The sequence below is a fragment of the Xyrauchen texanus genome, chromosome 8 (assembly GCF_025860055.1).
Source record: "Xyrauchen texanus isolate HMW12.3.18 chromosome 8, RBS_HiC_50CHRs, whole genome shotgun sequence".
NCBI lineage: Eukaryota > Metazoa > Chordata > Actinopteri > Cypriniformes > Catostomidae > Xyrauchen > Xyrauchen texanus.
In genome coordinates this window covers 45869278-45886400 of record NC_068283.1, presented here as the reverse complement: position 1 = coordinate 45886400, position 17123 = coordinate 45869278, and the positions used below count along the sequence as shown (strand labels likewise).

The window sequence follows — 17123 nt, the reverse complement described above, 5'->3', positions numbered from 1 at the left end:
CTTGTACAGGTTTTGGATCTGTGTTGCACTTTTGTCATCCCTGTCAAGTTGTGGCAGAATAACAACATTGACTGAGGACATTTCCATAAGGATCTGCAGCTGTTTCTCATGGTCTCCTGCATCTCCATGTAGATTACAGAACGCAACACAGTCAGTAAATGTATCCGTGTTTTTTCCAGACGGGCAGTACCAGGCGATCTCCACCACTCCATCCATCAGTACTCTGGTTCTGCTGCTGCCTGGGCAGTTCCTGTGGAAGAACGTGTTGTGTTTCTCATTGATCAGACTGTTCATCAGCTGAGACTTGGATGAGGACACTGAGCCAAACCTGAAGAAACACACCATTGGAGTTTCTGCCTTACAGACTGACTGGACTTTACTGATGATTTTACCTTTATCATCAAATGTCTTCCAGCTCTTGTTGATTTGTCTGAATGTCCAGAGAGGAAACTCAATGTGTTGTGTGAATGGATCAGGTACAAGCAGAGGCAGAGCATACTGACACTGAGACAGTTTAGTCACCATCAGCTGCTTCAGGAATATATCAGCACAATGAAACACGGCCATCTGAACATCCATTGGGTGAACAGGATCTGATCTGCTTGATTCTTCATAATACAAAGACATTTCTTTGAAAATATCACCTTCATCATCAGACGAGTCATTGTCTTTTTGTTGTGTGTGTTCTTGTTTTTTGGTCTCTTTAGTTTTAATGTATCTTGCTCTGTAGTTCATCAACAGTAGTTTTTGTAGGAATGTCTGAACCAGTTCCTCTTCAGCACAAGACTCATGAGACTGTAATGAATCTGCAGTTATCTGAAGAACATCTTCTCTATTCAGTTTGTTTTGCAGTTTGCCCTCAAGATGAAGTCTCTGAAACAGATGCTCTCTTTTTCCTCTTCTAGTCTTTTCTGGTTGTAATTCTTGACCTGGACTGACTCCTGTTGTCCCAAAGTTCATGTTTTCTCCCTATTTAATAGACAAAACAATAATAATAAAATATAACAATAATACACTTTGAACATTATTTTCCAGTACAGAAACAACGTTCCTGACCTTATTTACTCAACATTATAGAATTACAAAAACTGAACAAATGTGATAAACACACCGTAAAGTGTCGTGGAAACATATTCGGGTCTTTAGAGAACCGGCACATACATTATCACAAATGGATCTAAAAAGTAACAGTGTAAAATTTCAAAGCAATTAGAAAATAATATAATAATATATTCTGATATATTTTTATGTTTTATTTTATTTTAAATCAGGACAAATCTAGAACAGGATTCATTACTTCCACACTGAACTGTCTGTCAAACACATATTGAGCTTCTCATAACACATAAGCTTCACAAGTCATTTACAAAGTCTTATAAAATTTCAGCAGCACACCCAAATGACAACATCCATATCAGACTGTTTTATTGCTCAGTTCTATAGTTTACTTCCACTTTGTGTCTTCATCAAATGACAATGTAAATATAAAGTCAATCACTGAAACAGAAAACACCTTGAGTTAAAAATAACATGTATAATATGTACGTGTACACACACATGAGACAGGGACTAAAACAAATAGTTTTTCATTTCGGCTCAATCAGAACAAAAACAGTAGTTTTTCATTCCGGTTTTAGCGATCTGAGGTGTCCTTTCCAAAACGTTACTGGTTAGACCGAAATAAAAGAACAGTTCATCAGTGATGAGTGTAATATCGTCCCTCCTCTAGCTCCGCCCCTCCGGTTAATAACGTTCTTTATAACGAGAGTGCATTGTGTTAATAAGCTTTGAAAATAACAATAACATCAAATCATCTAATGCTGGGATTTATGTGTATTTTTTTCAGAGACAGATGCAACATTTTGTGTATTTAACATTTTTAAAAAGTATACAGCAACACTACAGCACTCCTATTTTATTTAACAGATCTGTCATTCTGTGATGTCTGACAGGTTACATCTTTTATTCTTACTAAAGCATAACTGTATTAATATGCATTCTGGCACATTAAAAAGCAGATACCAGTGACATTTCTACCAATTTCAATATCTCAGCGAAAATATGCTAATATGATAATGTACTATTGAACACATAACGTCTAGGTTACGAATGTAACCTCCGTTCCCCGATGGAGGGAACGAGACATTGGGTCAGAGAAGCAACACTAGGAGTCTCTCTTGAGCACCAAATATACCTCTGATCTATGAAAAAAGGCCAATGAGAAGTTGGCAGCTAGTATTTGCATACCCCACCCCCGGACATACGGGTAAAAAGACGAGGCAAATACTAGAGTACATTCAGGATTTTTCTGAGGAGAGCGAAATGGTCCGGCCACTACAGCGGCTCGGCTCAGCGACGTGGCTCGTTCCCTCCATCGGGGAACGGAGGTTACATTCGTAACCTAGATGTTCCCCTTCTGTCGCTCTCTCCACGTTGTGTCGGAGAAGCGACACTAGGGGTCCAATTTAAATCACGCCATGCGCTGAGCCGTATACGTGGTCTGACACAGGAGCGGGCAGGTGTTTTACGTGCCAGACGACCGGCTGTATCAGACTGCACGTACCCTTCCCCAATGCCCCACCAAAGTCGTCAGAATCATTTTGGTTACCCTGACAGGCGACGCTTGCCAACCTGGGAATGGGCCAAGCCTGGCTGGCAACAGCAACATAGAGAGCAATAGACAGCCGGGGCCCTTACACGCACTGAGGGAAGGAGGTCTTACCCAATTTCCTATTCTTTCAGGGGGAAAAGACCCTGCGGAGACCACCCCTACCCAGCTGGGGAGGTAAGGTGCTGAATACATCACATGTGTTTTTAGGCGACACGGTGGTAGATCCAGCCTCAGCGAGGGGGAGTTGCTACAACACGGCGACCGGAGGACTGCCGGAACTGCCTAAGCTCAGCTCGTAAGGGGACCATATCGCGGAGAATACACACAGGGGGAGTCCGCGTAGGAGACCTCACCCTGTGGAGCACCTATTCCAGTACAGGCTAGATTTGAGTACCCGCAGTGGATTGGGTCTGCAAATTCCTCCGTCAAACTGCGGATCCATGAGGGCTATGGAGGAATTGACCAGGGATTCGAGTTGAGTGGAATCTCCTGGGAAAAAAGACGCACAGTTTTACCTCAACCGAGGGAAAGGGCGCTATATGCAAGTGATTCACCCGGCCAGCCCATCAGCATGTTACCGAGTTCTACTGACTCGGACCTGAGAAAACATGGGATGATACTGGTGCAGCGGGGCGGAGCAGGTGATGCGGCGTCAGGAGGCAAAGGAGCATCCCAAGGCTCTGGTGCTGAGAAAAGACTCGAGGCACTTACCTTGCTCTGCACACCCGGCAGGGGGCGGGTTAGTGACTGAGGAGGAGGTCCGAGGCGTCCTCTGGACTCGTCAGAACCGGCCGGCCGGGGAACAGTCGTGGGGCTGAAGGCGCGTCCAGCTTGCCAGGACTGTTGAGGTGTGGCGGCAGAGTGCCGTAAGAACAGCATTTGCAGGCCAGGCCTTTAACTGAAGGTAGTCTTCCCGGCCCTACACCGGTGGACGGAGTGGTCTGCTTACCAACTCCGGAGCAAACATCTCGATCTCTGGGTTGTCCGCCTCAGGAACGCTTGGGAGCCTCCCGGGTCCTCGAAAGGGTTCGTGAGACGGGGGGGGTGAACTTCCTGTGGGGTGCTAGTGATGCAGCCAGTCAGGATGCTCTCTACAGTACTAGTGTAGAACCGTGTGAGGATGTGGTTCATTCCAAACTTCCTCAGCCATCTCAGGAAGAAGAGGCGCTTGTGAGCCTTCTTCACAACGGCCTCAGTGTGGACGGACCATGTGAGTTCCTCAGTAATGTGGACACCGAGGAACTTGAAACTGCTGACTCTCTCCACCGGTGCTCCGTTAATGGTGATGGGGCTGTGTTCCCCGTCTTTCCTCCTGAAGTCCACCACAAGCTCCTTGGTTTTACTGACGTTGAGGGAGAGGTTGTGCTCTTGACACCAGCGTGTCAGAGTGTGCACCTCCTCTCTGTAGGCTCTTTCATCATTGTCAGTGATCAGACCTACCACCGTCATATCGTCAGCAAACCTAATGATGGCGTTGGAGCTATGTGTTGCCACACAGTCATGTGTGTACAGGGAATACAGGAATGGGCTGAGAACACAGCCCTGCGGGGCTCCAGTGTTGAGGGTCAGTGATGAGGAGATGTTGCTGCCCATTCTAACCACCTGACGTCTGCCTGACAGGAAATCCAGGATCCAGCTGCACAGCGAGCTGTTTAAGCCCAGAGCCCGGAGTTTCTCATCAAGCTTGGAGGGCACTATGGTGTTGAATGCTGAGCTGTAGTCTACAAACAGCATTCTCACATATGTGTTCCTTTTTTCCAGGTGGGAGAGAGCAGTGTGTAGTGTAGATGCAATGGCATCATCAGTGGAGCGGTTGTTGCGGTAGGCAAACTGCAATGGGTCCAAAGAGGTGGGCAGAACAGAGCAGATGTAATCTCTGATTAACCTCTCAAAGCATTTGCTGATGATGGGGGTCAGAGCAACAGGACGCCAGTAATTTAAGCAAGTGATTGTGGCTTGCTTCGGTACAGGCACAATGGTTGATGTTTTGAAGCATGTGGGGACTACAGACAGGGAGAGGGACAGATTGCAAATGTCCGTAAAAACACCAGCCAGTGGATTCGCGCACGCTCTGATGACGCGACCCGGAATGCCGTCTGGACCCGCGGCTTTACGGATGTTCACTCGTCAGAAGGATCGGGTTACATCCACAACAGAGACGGAGAGTGAACCAACCTCTGAAGCGTCAGCCGCTAGTGCTCTCTCCGCGAGGGCGGTGTTATAGTCCTCGAAATGAGCATAAAATGTATTAAGTTCGTCCGGGAGAGATGCAGCGGTGTTCACGGCGAAGTCTTTGTTCCGTTTGTATTCCGTTATGATGTTAATTCCCTGCCACGTACTTCTAGAGTCAGTGGTGTTGAACTGACCTTCAAGTTTGTGCCTGTACTGGCGTTTGGCTTCACTGATAGTGTTACAGAGGGCATAACTGGCTTGTTTACGCTCCTCCTTGTTAGAAGAATTAAAAGCGGAGGTCCGCGCAGTGAGTGCCGTGCGAACATCACCGTTAACCCATGGTTTCTGGTTGGGGTATATCCGTATTGTTTTGGCCGGGACAACATCCTCTACGCACTTCCTGATGAAACACGTTACGCTGTCAGCGTAAACCTCGACGTCGTCATCTGAGGCGGACCGGAACATTTCCCAGTCCGCGTGATCAAAACAGTCTTGTAGCGCAGAGTCTGATTGGTCCGACCAGCACTGGATTGTTCTAAGGGTGGGTGCTTCCCGTTTCAGTTTCTGCCTGTAAGCGGGCAAAAGCAGAACTGAAGTGTGGTCCGATTTGCCAAATGGGGGGCGGGGGAGGGATTTGTAGCCATACCGGAATGGAGAGTAACAATGATCTAAAACCCGGTCCCCTCGTGTGTTGAAGTTTATGTGTTGGTGGTATTTTGGAGCGATTGTTTTGAAGTTGGCTTTGTTAAAGTCCCCGGTAACAATGAACGCAGCCTCAGGGTGCGTGGTTTCCTGCTCACTTATACACCCATACAGTTCCCTGAGTGCCCGGTCTGTGTCGGCTTGTGGGGGGATGTACACAGCTGTGATGATGACCGCTGTGAATTCCCTCGATAGCCAGAATGGTCGACACAGAAGCATGAGATATTCCAGATCAGGAGAGCAGAAAGACTTGATGAAATGTACGTTCCTCTGATCACACCATGATTTGTTGATCATAAAACATACACCACCACCTCTGCTTTTACCTGAGAGGTCATTCGCTCTGTCCGCTCGGTGCACGGAAAAGCCCGTGATTTCGATGGCCGAGTCTGGAATCTCCGTAGACATCCAGGTGTCTGTAAGACAGATAACACAGCAATCTCTCATCTCTCGTTGGAAAGAGATCCGCGCTCTCAGCTCGCAGAGCTTGTTGTCCAGAGACTGAACATTTGCCAGTAGTATACTGGGTAGCGGGGGTCGATTTGCACGACGTCTTACTCTGATGAGAACGCCGGCTCTTTTTCCCCTTTTCCTTCTGCGTTTCCGCGGCCGAGCAGCCCAGACAAAGGGCTCCGCCGGCGGTTTTGTAAACAGCGGGTCGGTGTTGAGGAATTTGAAGTCCGTTTTCGATGTGTAATTGTAGAACCAATGTCCAAAAGTGTTTGTCTGTCGTAAACAATAAGGCAGTCAACATCCAAGACAAAAAAACAAAGAACTGTAAACAAAACAAACAATAAACCACAGTGTTGTGTCGGAGCTCGCAACGCAGCAGCCATACTCGGCGCCATCTTGAGTCCAATAGAGGGGGAAGATCTGCTTCTGTTGGAGACCTTGGGGAAAAGATGTATAAAAAGAGCTCAGCCCTTCCTGATAACGTCACACTCATGTCACAGGGTAATTCATGTGTAATGACTGGGTCCTTCTTGCAAGAATAAATTATTTTAAAAGACTGTTTGATTCAGAGAGTCTCTTACGCAGTGATAATGGTTGGTTAATAATTTTTTGCCACAACAATTTGGTGTCAGAATAGTGGGATTCCTTGGAAGTGCCTTCTGGACCTGAGAGCGGACGGTGTTTGGCCACCTGGACTGAGAAGTTCCAGATCTACCTTGTAAGCTTCAGATAGAGGGACCGACCGCATCAGGGCCAGGAGAAACTCCTCTGGAATCAAATGAAAACGAACCCGTGGCAACCCAAATATCTCTGATAAGAGACGACTAAATTATTTTCTTTTCGTATAAGAGTGAGTGAACCATAGTGGCTGAGACTGTTTTCTGTGGTGCGAGTACAAGAGGTTCTCGAGCTGAAACTCAGACCTACGAACAGGTCAAGAGGTTTTCTAAACAGAGACTGAGTTCTCTAGCAAAAATGGTTTAATTAGGTTAGCTAAAATACTGAGCGCTGGAACGTACTCCAGAGAAAGATTTTGAGTAAACCGTAATTAACAAAGCACTAGGGAGTGCACCCTTATCTGATCTTGGGTTAAGAAATCAGATCTGTTGGAGACGTCCGACAGATTATTAGATGTGGGTCGAATGGTAAATCCACAGAGAAACAGAAACAGCCAAGTCTCAAAGCAAGCTTGCCAAATTTGATACACCGTTTTTCTGTCAAATGAGGAAAAACTATGGGAGAAAATGTATGCAGGACATAGAGAAACTGATCAAATACCATGATTTCTCCAGAGAGGGAACACTGAGCACGACTAGACTGAGAGTGGTGAGAGAATCAGTTGAACAGGGCAGCGAGGCACAAAAAGGTTGTTGTGGCTGCGTTCAACATGTGTGTAAAAAATGTGAACAGACAGTGGGCTGTTGGCTTAAGGAAGCAGATAGAAGAGAACAAAAGCAAATGCAGAAAGAATTAGCATGTAGGATTGACAATGTGGAAGAAAATAAAATGTGTGAAAGATCTGCTTGTGTGTCAGCACCACCAGAGCCGACTAATGAAAAGTATGTTTGTGTTTCCCCACATGCAACGGCGATTGTGCCGGCGCCGCTGGCGTATAATCATCACTATCCCGTGGCGGAGCTGAAAGCCCTGAAACTGAACCCCGACCTCGACTGCTCTCCGTCCAGAAGACAAGCACCACGAGCAACTCCACCCGACTCGGACAGTGAAGGAGGCAAAGGGGGAGAAAGATCTTCAGCTGGAAGTTGTGCGACTACAATCTAATGTCAGCACATCTAAACCGCTGCAGAAATGGGCCGACAAAAAGAAGAAAGGCGACAGAAACCAGCGGAAGTGGAATTGCGACAATGCTTGCAAATCTTTGAGTGTGACTGATGAAGCTTTATGTGATAATGTTTCGGACGAATGTTTGAGAATGTACAAAAGTTCAGGGTTTTTACAAATGCCGAGATATAAAATGTTAGTTGACGGGACATTAGTAGATTTTTGGTAGATTCTGGGGCTAGCCATTCTACGATATGACCATGTGACTTGCCATGTGTACCAAAATTGACAGGTTCAGTGCATGAGAGCACTTCGGCCTCGGGCCATTCGATTTCTGAAAAATTCACAGTGCCCTTGGAGTGTGAGATGGAGAAGGGGAGAACATTTAAACATGCGTTTCTGTGTTCACCAGCTCTTCCGGTACCTCTAATGGCCAGAGATTTAATGTGTGAATTGAATTTGACCCTTACGGGGGGGTTCCTTTGGGATTAGCATTGAGGAAGAACCACAAATATGTTGTTATAAATTTGAACCGCAGTGGACATATGAATGGCGTGTGAAAAATTATAATTGGGCAAAAATTATCTTGAAATTGGCAAAAGATCGAACAATGTCATTTAACGCAGAAAATATGAAGCCTGACCAGTTGCCTTGCACGTCACATGTCGTAATTGAACGTTGTTACGATGCAGGAGGAGGCAGACAAGGGGTTGGATCTAATTGCAGTGATTCTTTATTTACACGGTGAAAACTTAAACAGACAACACCAGAACAAAGGAAATACCCACAATGGGGAAATAAACCAAAAACACGGAGGACATACGAAAAGTTTAACAAGCAGGATAAACATGCAAAGACCACGGAAACAGGCGTCCACAAACATCAACGATCGACAAGGGAATGGAGAACAAACAGGGTTTATATACACTGGAGACATGATGATAACAAACTACAATCAGGTGAGCACAATGACACAGGGCTGGCAGTGATGAGGGCCGGGGATCATGGGAAGTGTAGTTTAGACAAAGACAAGTGAAACCAGGGCAGACAACAGGGAAAACGTGACATGGAATCTGAACAGTGACGAGTGACACAGAAAACACGGGGCAGACAACAAGGGAATCGTGACATAACCCCCCCTCAAAGGAGCGGCTTCCAGACGCTCCTCAGAAACAAAACAAAAAGGGAATACTCCAAAAAAAACAAAAAATCGTCCAAGGAGTGAGGGGGGGGGCAAACAGACAGAAAAAGGGAGCACAAGGGGCAAACAGACAGGCCAAGGGAGCACAAGGGGCAAACAGACAGATCAAGGGAGCACAAGGGGCAAACAGACAGATCAAGGGAGCACAAGGGGCAAACAGACAGATCAAGGGAGCACAAGGGGCAAACAGACAGACCAAGGGAGCACAAGGGGCAGACAGGCAGTCCAAGGGGGCACAGAGGGCAGACAGACAGTCCAAGGGGGTGCAGAGGGTAGGCAGGCAGTCCAAGGGGCAGGGACAGGTTCAGGAGGCCTGGGAGCTGGCCACAGGGCAAGGACAGGTTCAGGAGGCCTGGGAGCTGGCCACAGGGCAAGGACAGGTTCAGGAGGCCTGGGAGCTGGCCATAGGGCAAGGACAGGTTCAGGAGGCCCAACCGTGGGAGGCGGAGCCGTGGGAGGCTCTGGAGGCGGAGCCGAGGGAGGTGGCGCCATAGGAGGCTCTAGAGGCGGAGACCTGGGAGGCTCTGGCGGCGGAGCCGATGGAGGTTGCGCCGTAGGAGGCTCTAGAGGCGGAGGCCTGGAATGCTCTGGAGGCGTAGCCGATGGAGGTGGCGCCGTAGGAGGCTCTAGAGGCGGAGACCTGGAAGGCTCTGGAGGCGGAGCTGAGGGAGGTGGCGCCATAGGAGGTTCTAGAGGCGGAGGCCTAGAAGGCTCAGGAGGCGGAGCCGAGGAAGGCGGTGCCCTGGAAGGCTCAGCGGGCGGAGCCATGGGAGGCTCAGGAGGCAGAGTGAGGCTCAGGAGGCGGAGCCGTGGGAGGCTCTGGAGGCTGGGCCGATGAAGGCGGCGCCGTAAGAGGCTTTAGAGGCAGAGCCCTGGAAGGCTCTGGAGGCAGAGCCGTAGGAGGCTCTGGAGGCGGAGCCGAGGGAGATGGTGCCGTAGGAGGTTCTAGAAGCGAAGACCTGGAAGGCTCTGGGGGCGGAGCCCTGGGTGGCTTGAGAGACTTGAGGGGCGGAGCCCTGGAAGGCTCGAGAGGCGGAGCCCTGGGAGGCCCGAGATGAAAAGATGGCGCCGGTGTACGTGGCATGCCGTCTGATATCTCTGCTTCTCTGCGCTATATTTGTGCTTTTAAACACATCAAACTGCTACTCGCTTCTGGTTTATGATCGCCAGTTACTTCTGGATATTCGAGACTCTTTTTCGGCCACATATAACCCAGAGTTAAAAAGCTCTGTGGCTGGATCACAATCCTGCTCCCCAAAATCTACCAGGGATATTCCAGAATATCTGCGCAGTTGGCCTCATGGGGTTCCCCGCAGAAAGCGCCGCAGGAGACGCGGCAAGCGCGGAGGGGTTGCTGTCAAACTGAAAATGACACTGTACGCCGCCCGCGCGTCCAGCCACTTCCCAATGATGACGCGGAATCCAGGCGTTGGACGATGTGCTGGATGGCGTTTGCTCAATCCACTTGTTCGCTGTCTTCGGACCATCCTTCAGGATTCTCCTTCGACGATCCCCTGTTACCCTCCTATCCGTGTTCGTCGCGGTGGAGCTACTCTAGAGAATCTTCGCTTTTTGAATAGAGCCTTCTCTCCCGTGATCTCTGACTCGCTTACACCTTCCAGGATGGCTCTGATTAATGCTCGGTCGCTAGTCAATAAGACGTTCATTTTAAATGACTTTTTCACTACCCATGCATTGGATTTTATGTGCATCACAGAAACTTGGATGAATGTTGGTGATCTAAGTCCTTTTGCTGAGTTGATTCCGGCAAGCTGCACATTTTTTAACTTTCCCCGCTCTTCTGGCTGCGGGGGTGGTCTAGCGGTAATTCTAAAAAACAGTTTTAGTAGCTACTGTCATTCTGTCCCGTCTACATCCTACAGTAGCTTTGAAGTACAGCTGTTGCGACTGGAATTTGACGATCCTGTTTTGTTAGCGCTGGTGTATTGCCCCCCTCACCTAGTGAAAGATTTTATAAGTGAATTTACTGCTTTTTTGGGTGAATGTGTAACTAATTACAGCAATATTCTTCTGCTAGGGGACTTTAATATTCATGTGTGCTGTCAGTCAAAGCCTCTAACAATGGAGTTTTTAAATCTCATGGACTCGTTCAACATGGTTCAGTGGGTGAAAGATTCCACACATACTCATGGACATACTTTGGACCTGGTACTCTCTCATGGCGTTTCCATTACTGATGTTCAGGTTTTTAACACTTTGATCTCTGATCATATGCCTGTACTGTTTTCCATGTCCTCTCCTTCTACAAAATCGCATATTTCACCTACTGCACAATGGACTCGTTCCTTTTCTCCCTGTTTCCATGATGAATTTACTAACACCTTCAATGAGGTGTGTTTGTCCCTGTCCCTGGAGTCACCCCTACCCGACATGGATGCTGAAGAACATCTGAGTCTGCTTAATGCTGTATGTTCCGAGGTTTTAAATACTACTGCTCCTTTAAAAGTTAAGAAGTCAAAATCTAACACTGAACCATGGCTCAATGATACCATCCACTCCTTGAGGCATGCTTGTAGAAGAGATGAACGTAAATGGAAAAGTGATAAGCTACAAATCTCTTATGAAATGCTGAAAAACTCCCTCAGTGCTTTTCAGAAAGCTATGATATCTGCTAAATCTAAGTATTTCTCTAATTTAATTTTAAAAAACCATCATAGTTCAAAAGCCTTATTTTCTGTGTTAAATTCTGCTCTAAATCCTCCTAGAAATGTGGTTTCTAATCCCTCAGTACCATTATGTGAAGGTTTCTCAAGGTTTTTTTGAGAAAAGATCACCTCTCTAAGATCTCAGTTGCAATCATCTGCTAATGTCTCACCTGAACCGGGTTGTTCTTCAGCCATATGGAGTGTCTTTGAACCAGTTTCTCTTCTATCTCTCAGAGAAATTGTTGATCATCTGAAACCTTCCTTTTGCTCTCTTGATGTTCTTTCTCCCCGTATCTTGAAACAAACTTTTGATTGGGTTGGAACATGTTTGGTGTCTTTTCTGAATAAATGCTTGAGCACAGGGACGCTCCCTGATATACTAAAACAAGCCACTATTACACCTCTTCTTAAGAAACCTTCACTTGATGATAGGGATTTTAATAATTTTCGACCTATTTCGACCCTTTCTTTTAAAGCATTAAAGCATTGGAGAAAACGGTTCTCAAGCAACTCCAGCAACTCCTTAGCTCAAATCAAATTCTTGAAACTTTCCAGTCTGGTTTTAAGCCTCTGCACAGCACAGAGTCTGCTTTATTAAGGGTTTCTAATGATATACTGTTAGCGACTGACTTTGGTGACTCTGTGATCCTAATACTGTTAGACCTAACCTCGGCATTTGATACAGCTGATCATAAAACTCTTTTATCCCGACTAGAATATTTTGTGGGCATCCAGGGAACTGTCCTCAGTTGGTTTAGATCTTATCTAACAAATAGAATTTTCTCCGTTAAATTGGGTAATTTTTCTTCATCGCCAGCCCAACTCTCATGTGGAGTGCAGCAGGGGTCTATTCTCGCACCCATTCTTTTTTCCCTGTATTTACTTCCTCTAGGCTCCATTTTCAGAAAGCATGGTGTATTATTTCACTGCTATGCAGATGATACACAAATTTATTTGCCTCTGAAACGCAACAAAGATACTGCTCTGAAATCTCTTTTTGTATGCCTAGAAGAAGTAAAATGTGGTTTTCTCAAAATTTCTTATTTCTGAATGAATCCAAAACCGAGGTTATAGTCTTTGGCCCCCATGGCAACTTTAATAGCAGTAACATTGATCTGGATTATCTTCATCCAACTTCATCTTGCATTAAGAACTTAGGTGTTCTCTGGGATCAGAACCTCAAATTTGATAAACAAATAAATGCGGTGATCAGTTCTTGTTTTTTCCAGCCATGTCTTCTCTCTAAGATTAAATCCTCCCTTTCTGAGAAAACCGTAGAGATTGCTATCCATGCGCTCATTACATCGTGGTTGGATTATTGCAACTCTCTTTACTATGGCATACCCAAAAACTCTATTGCTCGTCTCCAATTAGTACAGAATGCTGCTGCAAAGTTCCTCAAAAGAAAACGTAAATTCGATCATGTTTCACCTATTTTAAAATCACTGCATTGGCTACCTGTGAATCTTAGAATTGAGTTTAAAATTCTTCTCTTTGTTTTTAAATCCGTAAATAATCTGGCACCGAGTTATTTGTCTGAGCTACTCTGTCCACACAATCCCACACGAAACATGAGGTCTGGTGATCAGATACTTTTGTTTGTCCCCAGATCAGTTAAAGAATAGAGGGGACAGAGCCTTTGGGATCGCTGACCCTAGGCTGTGGAACAGCCTTCCGATTTACATCAGAGCGGCTCAATCGCTAACTGTTTTTAAATCCTCTCTTAAAACTTATTTTTTTTCTCTAGCATTTAAAACACTGTGAGTTTTTGTCATGAATGTGTGGTTTGTCCTTGTTTCTTACTTTGTGTATTGTTCAGCACTTTGGTCAGCCTTGTTTGCTGTTTTTAAATGTGCTATATAAATAAATACAAACTTGAAACTTGAACTTGAGAGGCTCGAGAGGAGGAGCCATGGGAGGCTCGAGAGGCGAAGCCCTGGAAGGCTTGAGAGGCGGAGCCGTGGAAGGCTTGAGAGGCTCGGGAGGCGGAGCCCTGGGAGGCCCGAGAGGCTCGAGAGGCGGAGCCCTGGGAGGTTCGAGAGACTTGAGAGGCGGAGCCCTGGAAGACTCGGGAGGCGGAGCCATAGGAGACTCGGGAGGCGGAGCCGTAGGAGGCTCGGGAGGCGGAGCCCTGGGAGGCGCGAGAGGTTCGGGAGGCGGAGCCCTGGAAGGCTCGAGAGGCTCGGGAGGCGGAGCCCTGGAAGGCTCGAGAGGCTTTGGAGGCGGATCCCTGGAAGGCTCGAGAGGCGGAGCCCTGGGAGGCTCGAGAGACTCGGGAGGCGGAGCTCTGGGAGGCTCGAGAGGAGGAGCCCTGGGAGGCTCGAGAGGCAAAGCCCTGGGAGGCTCGAGTGACTTGAGAGGCGGAGCCCTGGAAGGCTCGAGAGAAGCCCTGGGAGGCTCGAGAGACTTGAGAGGCGGAGCCCTGGGAGGCTTGGGAGGAGGAGCCCTGGAAGGCTCGAGTGACTTGAGAGGCGGAGCCCTGGAAGGCTCGAGAGAAGCCCTGGGAGGCTCGAGAGACTTGAGAGGCGGAGCCCTGGGAGGCTCGGGAGGAGAAGCCCTGGAAGACTCGAGAGACTTGGGAGGCTCGAGAGGAGCCCTGGGGGGCTCGAGAGACTTGAGAGGCAGAGCCCTGGAAGACTCGGGAGGCGGCACCCTAGAAGGCTCAGGAGGCGGAGCCCTGGAAGGCTCGAGATGCGCTGGCTCTAGGACGGTCATGGCTACAGGTGCTGGCTCTGAGACGGTCGAGGCTACAGGTGCTGGCTCTAGGACGGTCGAGGCTACAGGCACTGGCTCGAAGACGTTCGAGGCTACAGGCGCTGGCTGGTTGGCCGTGGTTGGCAGAGGCTGGAGAGCAGAGGCCTTTCTTCTCCTCCTCCTCCGGGCGGACGAAGTTGGCAGCACTGGCTCATTGCTCAAGGCAGGCGTGGGGGTTGGCTTGCTGGCAGGTGGAGCAGGCGAAACAGGACGAGCCATGGACGACTGGAGGGTCACCACTGTGGGAGGAGAGGCAGGATCCTCCTCCACTACACCCACAGTGTATGGCGAGCCACATGCCAGCAGCGTCTCCTCCACAAAATCGCGGAGCATCAAGCCGCGCGTCGCCGGTGGCAACCGCTTCTTGAGCGAACCGGCCAGGCCGGCCCGGAAGAACACCACCAGGGAGGAGTCAGGGAAGTCGGTGGCACTCGCTATGTCCAGGAAGTCCCTAACGTGATCCTCCACCGGGCGGCTTCCTTGCCTCAAATCTAGGTGGCGGCAGCTTGCCCGAAGAACTGCTAGATCCATTGTGGTCGATCGTTCTGTTACGATGCATGAGGAGGGCAGACAAGGGGTTGGATCTAATTGCAGTGATTCTTTATTTACACGGTGAAAACTTAAACAGACAAAACCAGAACAAAGGAAATACCCACAATGGGGAAATAAACCAAAAACACGGAGGACATACGAAAAGTTTAACAAGCAGGATAAACATGCAAAGACCACGGAAACAGGCGTCCACAAACATCAACGATCGACAAGGGAATGGAGAACAAACAGGGTTTATATACACTGGAAACTATGATGATAACAAACTACAATCAGGTGAGCACAATGACACAGGGCTGGCAGTGATGAGGGCCGGGGATCATGGGAAGTGTAGTTTAGACAAAGACAAGTGAAACCAGGGCAGACAACAGGGAAAACGTGACATGGAATCTGAACAGTGACGAGTGACACAGAAAACACGGGGCAGACAACAAGGGAATCGTGACAAACGTGAACCACAATATGAGGAGGGGTGGTTTAACAGGGTAGAAAATGAGACTGTGAAATTTGATAAGATTTTCTGGACAGAAAATGTGTGTGTGCTCTCAGCTTGCCTGACAGAAAAACAAATGCAGTTCTATTTGATAGCAGGGGACACTGCGCCACACTTATCAGTGACCAAGGCCAAAGAGCAGCCGTGGGTAGATCTGGGCCCTTTTGTGAGAGAATGCATGAAAGCAACAGATTGGGCTGAAATAAGTGCAGAAGTGAAACACAGCAAAAGTGTAGGAGCATTTATGTCAAATGTGATTTTGATATTGAAGTACAGAGAACTGTAACTGCTATTGTGAAGAGTGCGGTGGAGAAACATGAGGTGGGGGCTGCTTCTGTCTCAGACATTCACCCTGCTCTGACAGAAGTACCTCCTAGGTTGTGGGCAAAACACAAATATGATGTGGGTTTAATCAAAGGCTGTGAACCGGTTGTAATCACCCCAAAATCTGATTACAGACCGTGTCAAGGGCAATACCCCCTCAAACGGGAGGCATTGCAGGGTATTATGCCAGTTTTTGACTTCTTATTGAAAGAGGGTATAATTATACCATGTCATGATTCTCCAGTGCGCAATCCAATCTTCCCTGTGAAGAAAATAAGAGACAAAAATTCACTGACTGAGTGGTGATTTGTGCAAGATCTTCAGGCCGTAAATTCAGCTGTCATTGCTAGGGCGGCACGTGTACCAAACCCTTACACAATTTTGTCACAAATTCCGCAAAATGCAATGTATTTTACTGTGGTGGATTTGGCTAATGCTTTCTTTAGCGTCCCAGTGGACCATAAAAGTCAGTTTTGGTTTGCATTTGATTTTGACAATGAGGGTTATACGTTCACACGATTGTGCCAGGGGCACGCTGAATCCCCGACGATCTATAATGAAGCACTTCGAAGAAGCCTTGAACACTGACAGCTGGAACGGCTTTGTTACAGTATGTGGATGATTTGTTGATCTGTGCATGTGATGAAGCTACTTGTGTGGCTGACTCTGTGTCCCTTTTGAAGCACCTAGAAGGAGAGGGACACAAAGTCAGTCTTTCAAAATTGCAGTTTGTGAAACAGGAAATAAAGTTTTTGGGACATGTTATCAGACCAAACAGTAAATCCATCTGTGACAAACGTGTACAGGCCATAAAAGATGAGCCAAAACCAATTACGAAAAAACAATTATTGTCATTTTTAGGAATGTGTGCTTATTGTCGTACATTTATTCCTAATTATGCCATTCTTGAACAGCATTTATGAGCCCTGATGACAGGGAAAGGGCTGAGGTCATGTGACAAGATTGTTTGGACAAGCGAAGCCGAGGAGGCATTTGCTAACATGAAAGTACAAATGGCTCTGGCTCCCACTTTGGGTCTGCCAGATGTAAACAAACCGTTTGTTCAGATGGTTGATGAGAAAAATTAGTTTATGACTTCTGTTATTTTGCAGACTCATGGAGACAGACTGTTAGACCATGTATCAAAAGCGGGGATGGTTGCGCAAGTGAAAGAATTGTGGTTTACAAAGGGTTTCACGCAAAGGATGTGTCATTTGTAACACACATAACGTGGAAAGAGGGATAAAAACACCTATAGTATCTCAACCACCATCAGGGGGGCCTTTTGAGTATCTGATGATGGATTTCATCGAGTTAACCCCTTGTGGGAAGCAGAAATACTGCCTGGTGATGGTTGACATGTGGTCCAAATGGGTTGAAGCCTTCCCAACCTCGAAACAAGACTCAGCAGCA

At 47.5% G+C, this 17123-nt stretch overlaps 2 protein-coding genes across 2 annotated transcripts in view; both read right to left on the bottom strand.

Annotated features, from left to right (window-relative positions):
* The window catches only part of LOC127648277 (interferon-induced very large GTPase 1-like), a 341847-nt gene that overhangs the window by 8190 nt on the left and 316534 nt on the right, over nucleotides 1-17123 (bottom strand). Inside the window, 3 exon segments of the mRNA XM_052132865.1 lie at nucleotides 1-969; nucleotides 15937-15972; nucleotides 16363-16396. Coding sequence (XP_051988825.1) covers nucleotides 1-969; nucleotides 15937-15939 — 972 coding nt within the window. The 5' untranslated portion in view covers nucleotides 15940-15972; nucleotides 16363-16396.
* LOC127648266 (interferon-induced very large GTPase 1-like) overlaps nucleotides 1-17123 on the bottom strand; it is a 399776-nt gene that overhangs the window by 106997 nt on the left and 275656 nt on the right. The window lies entirely within an intron of this gene.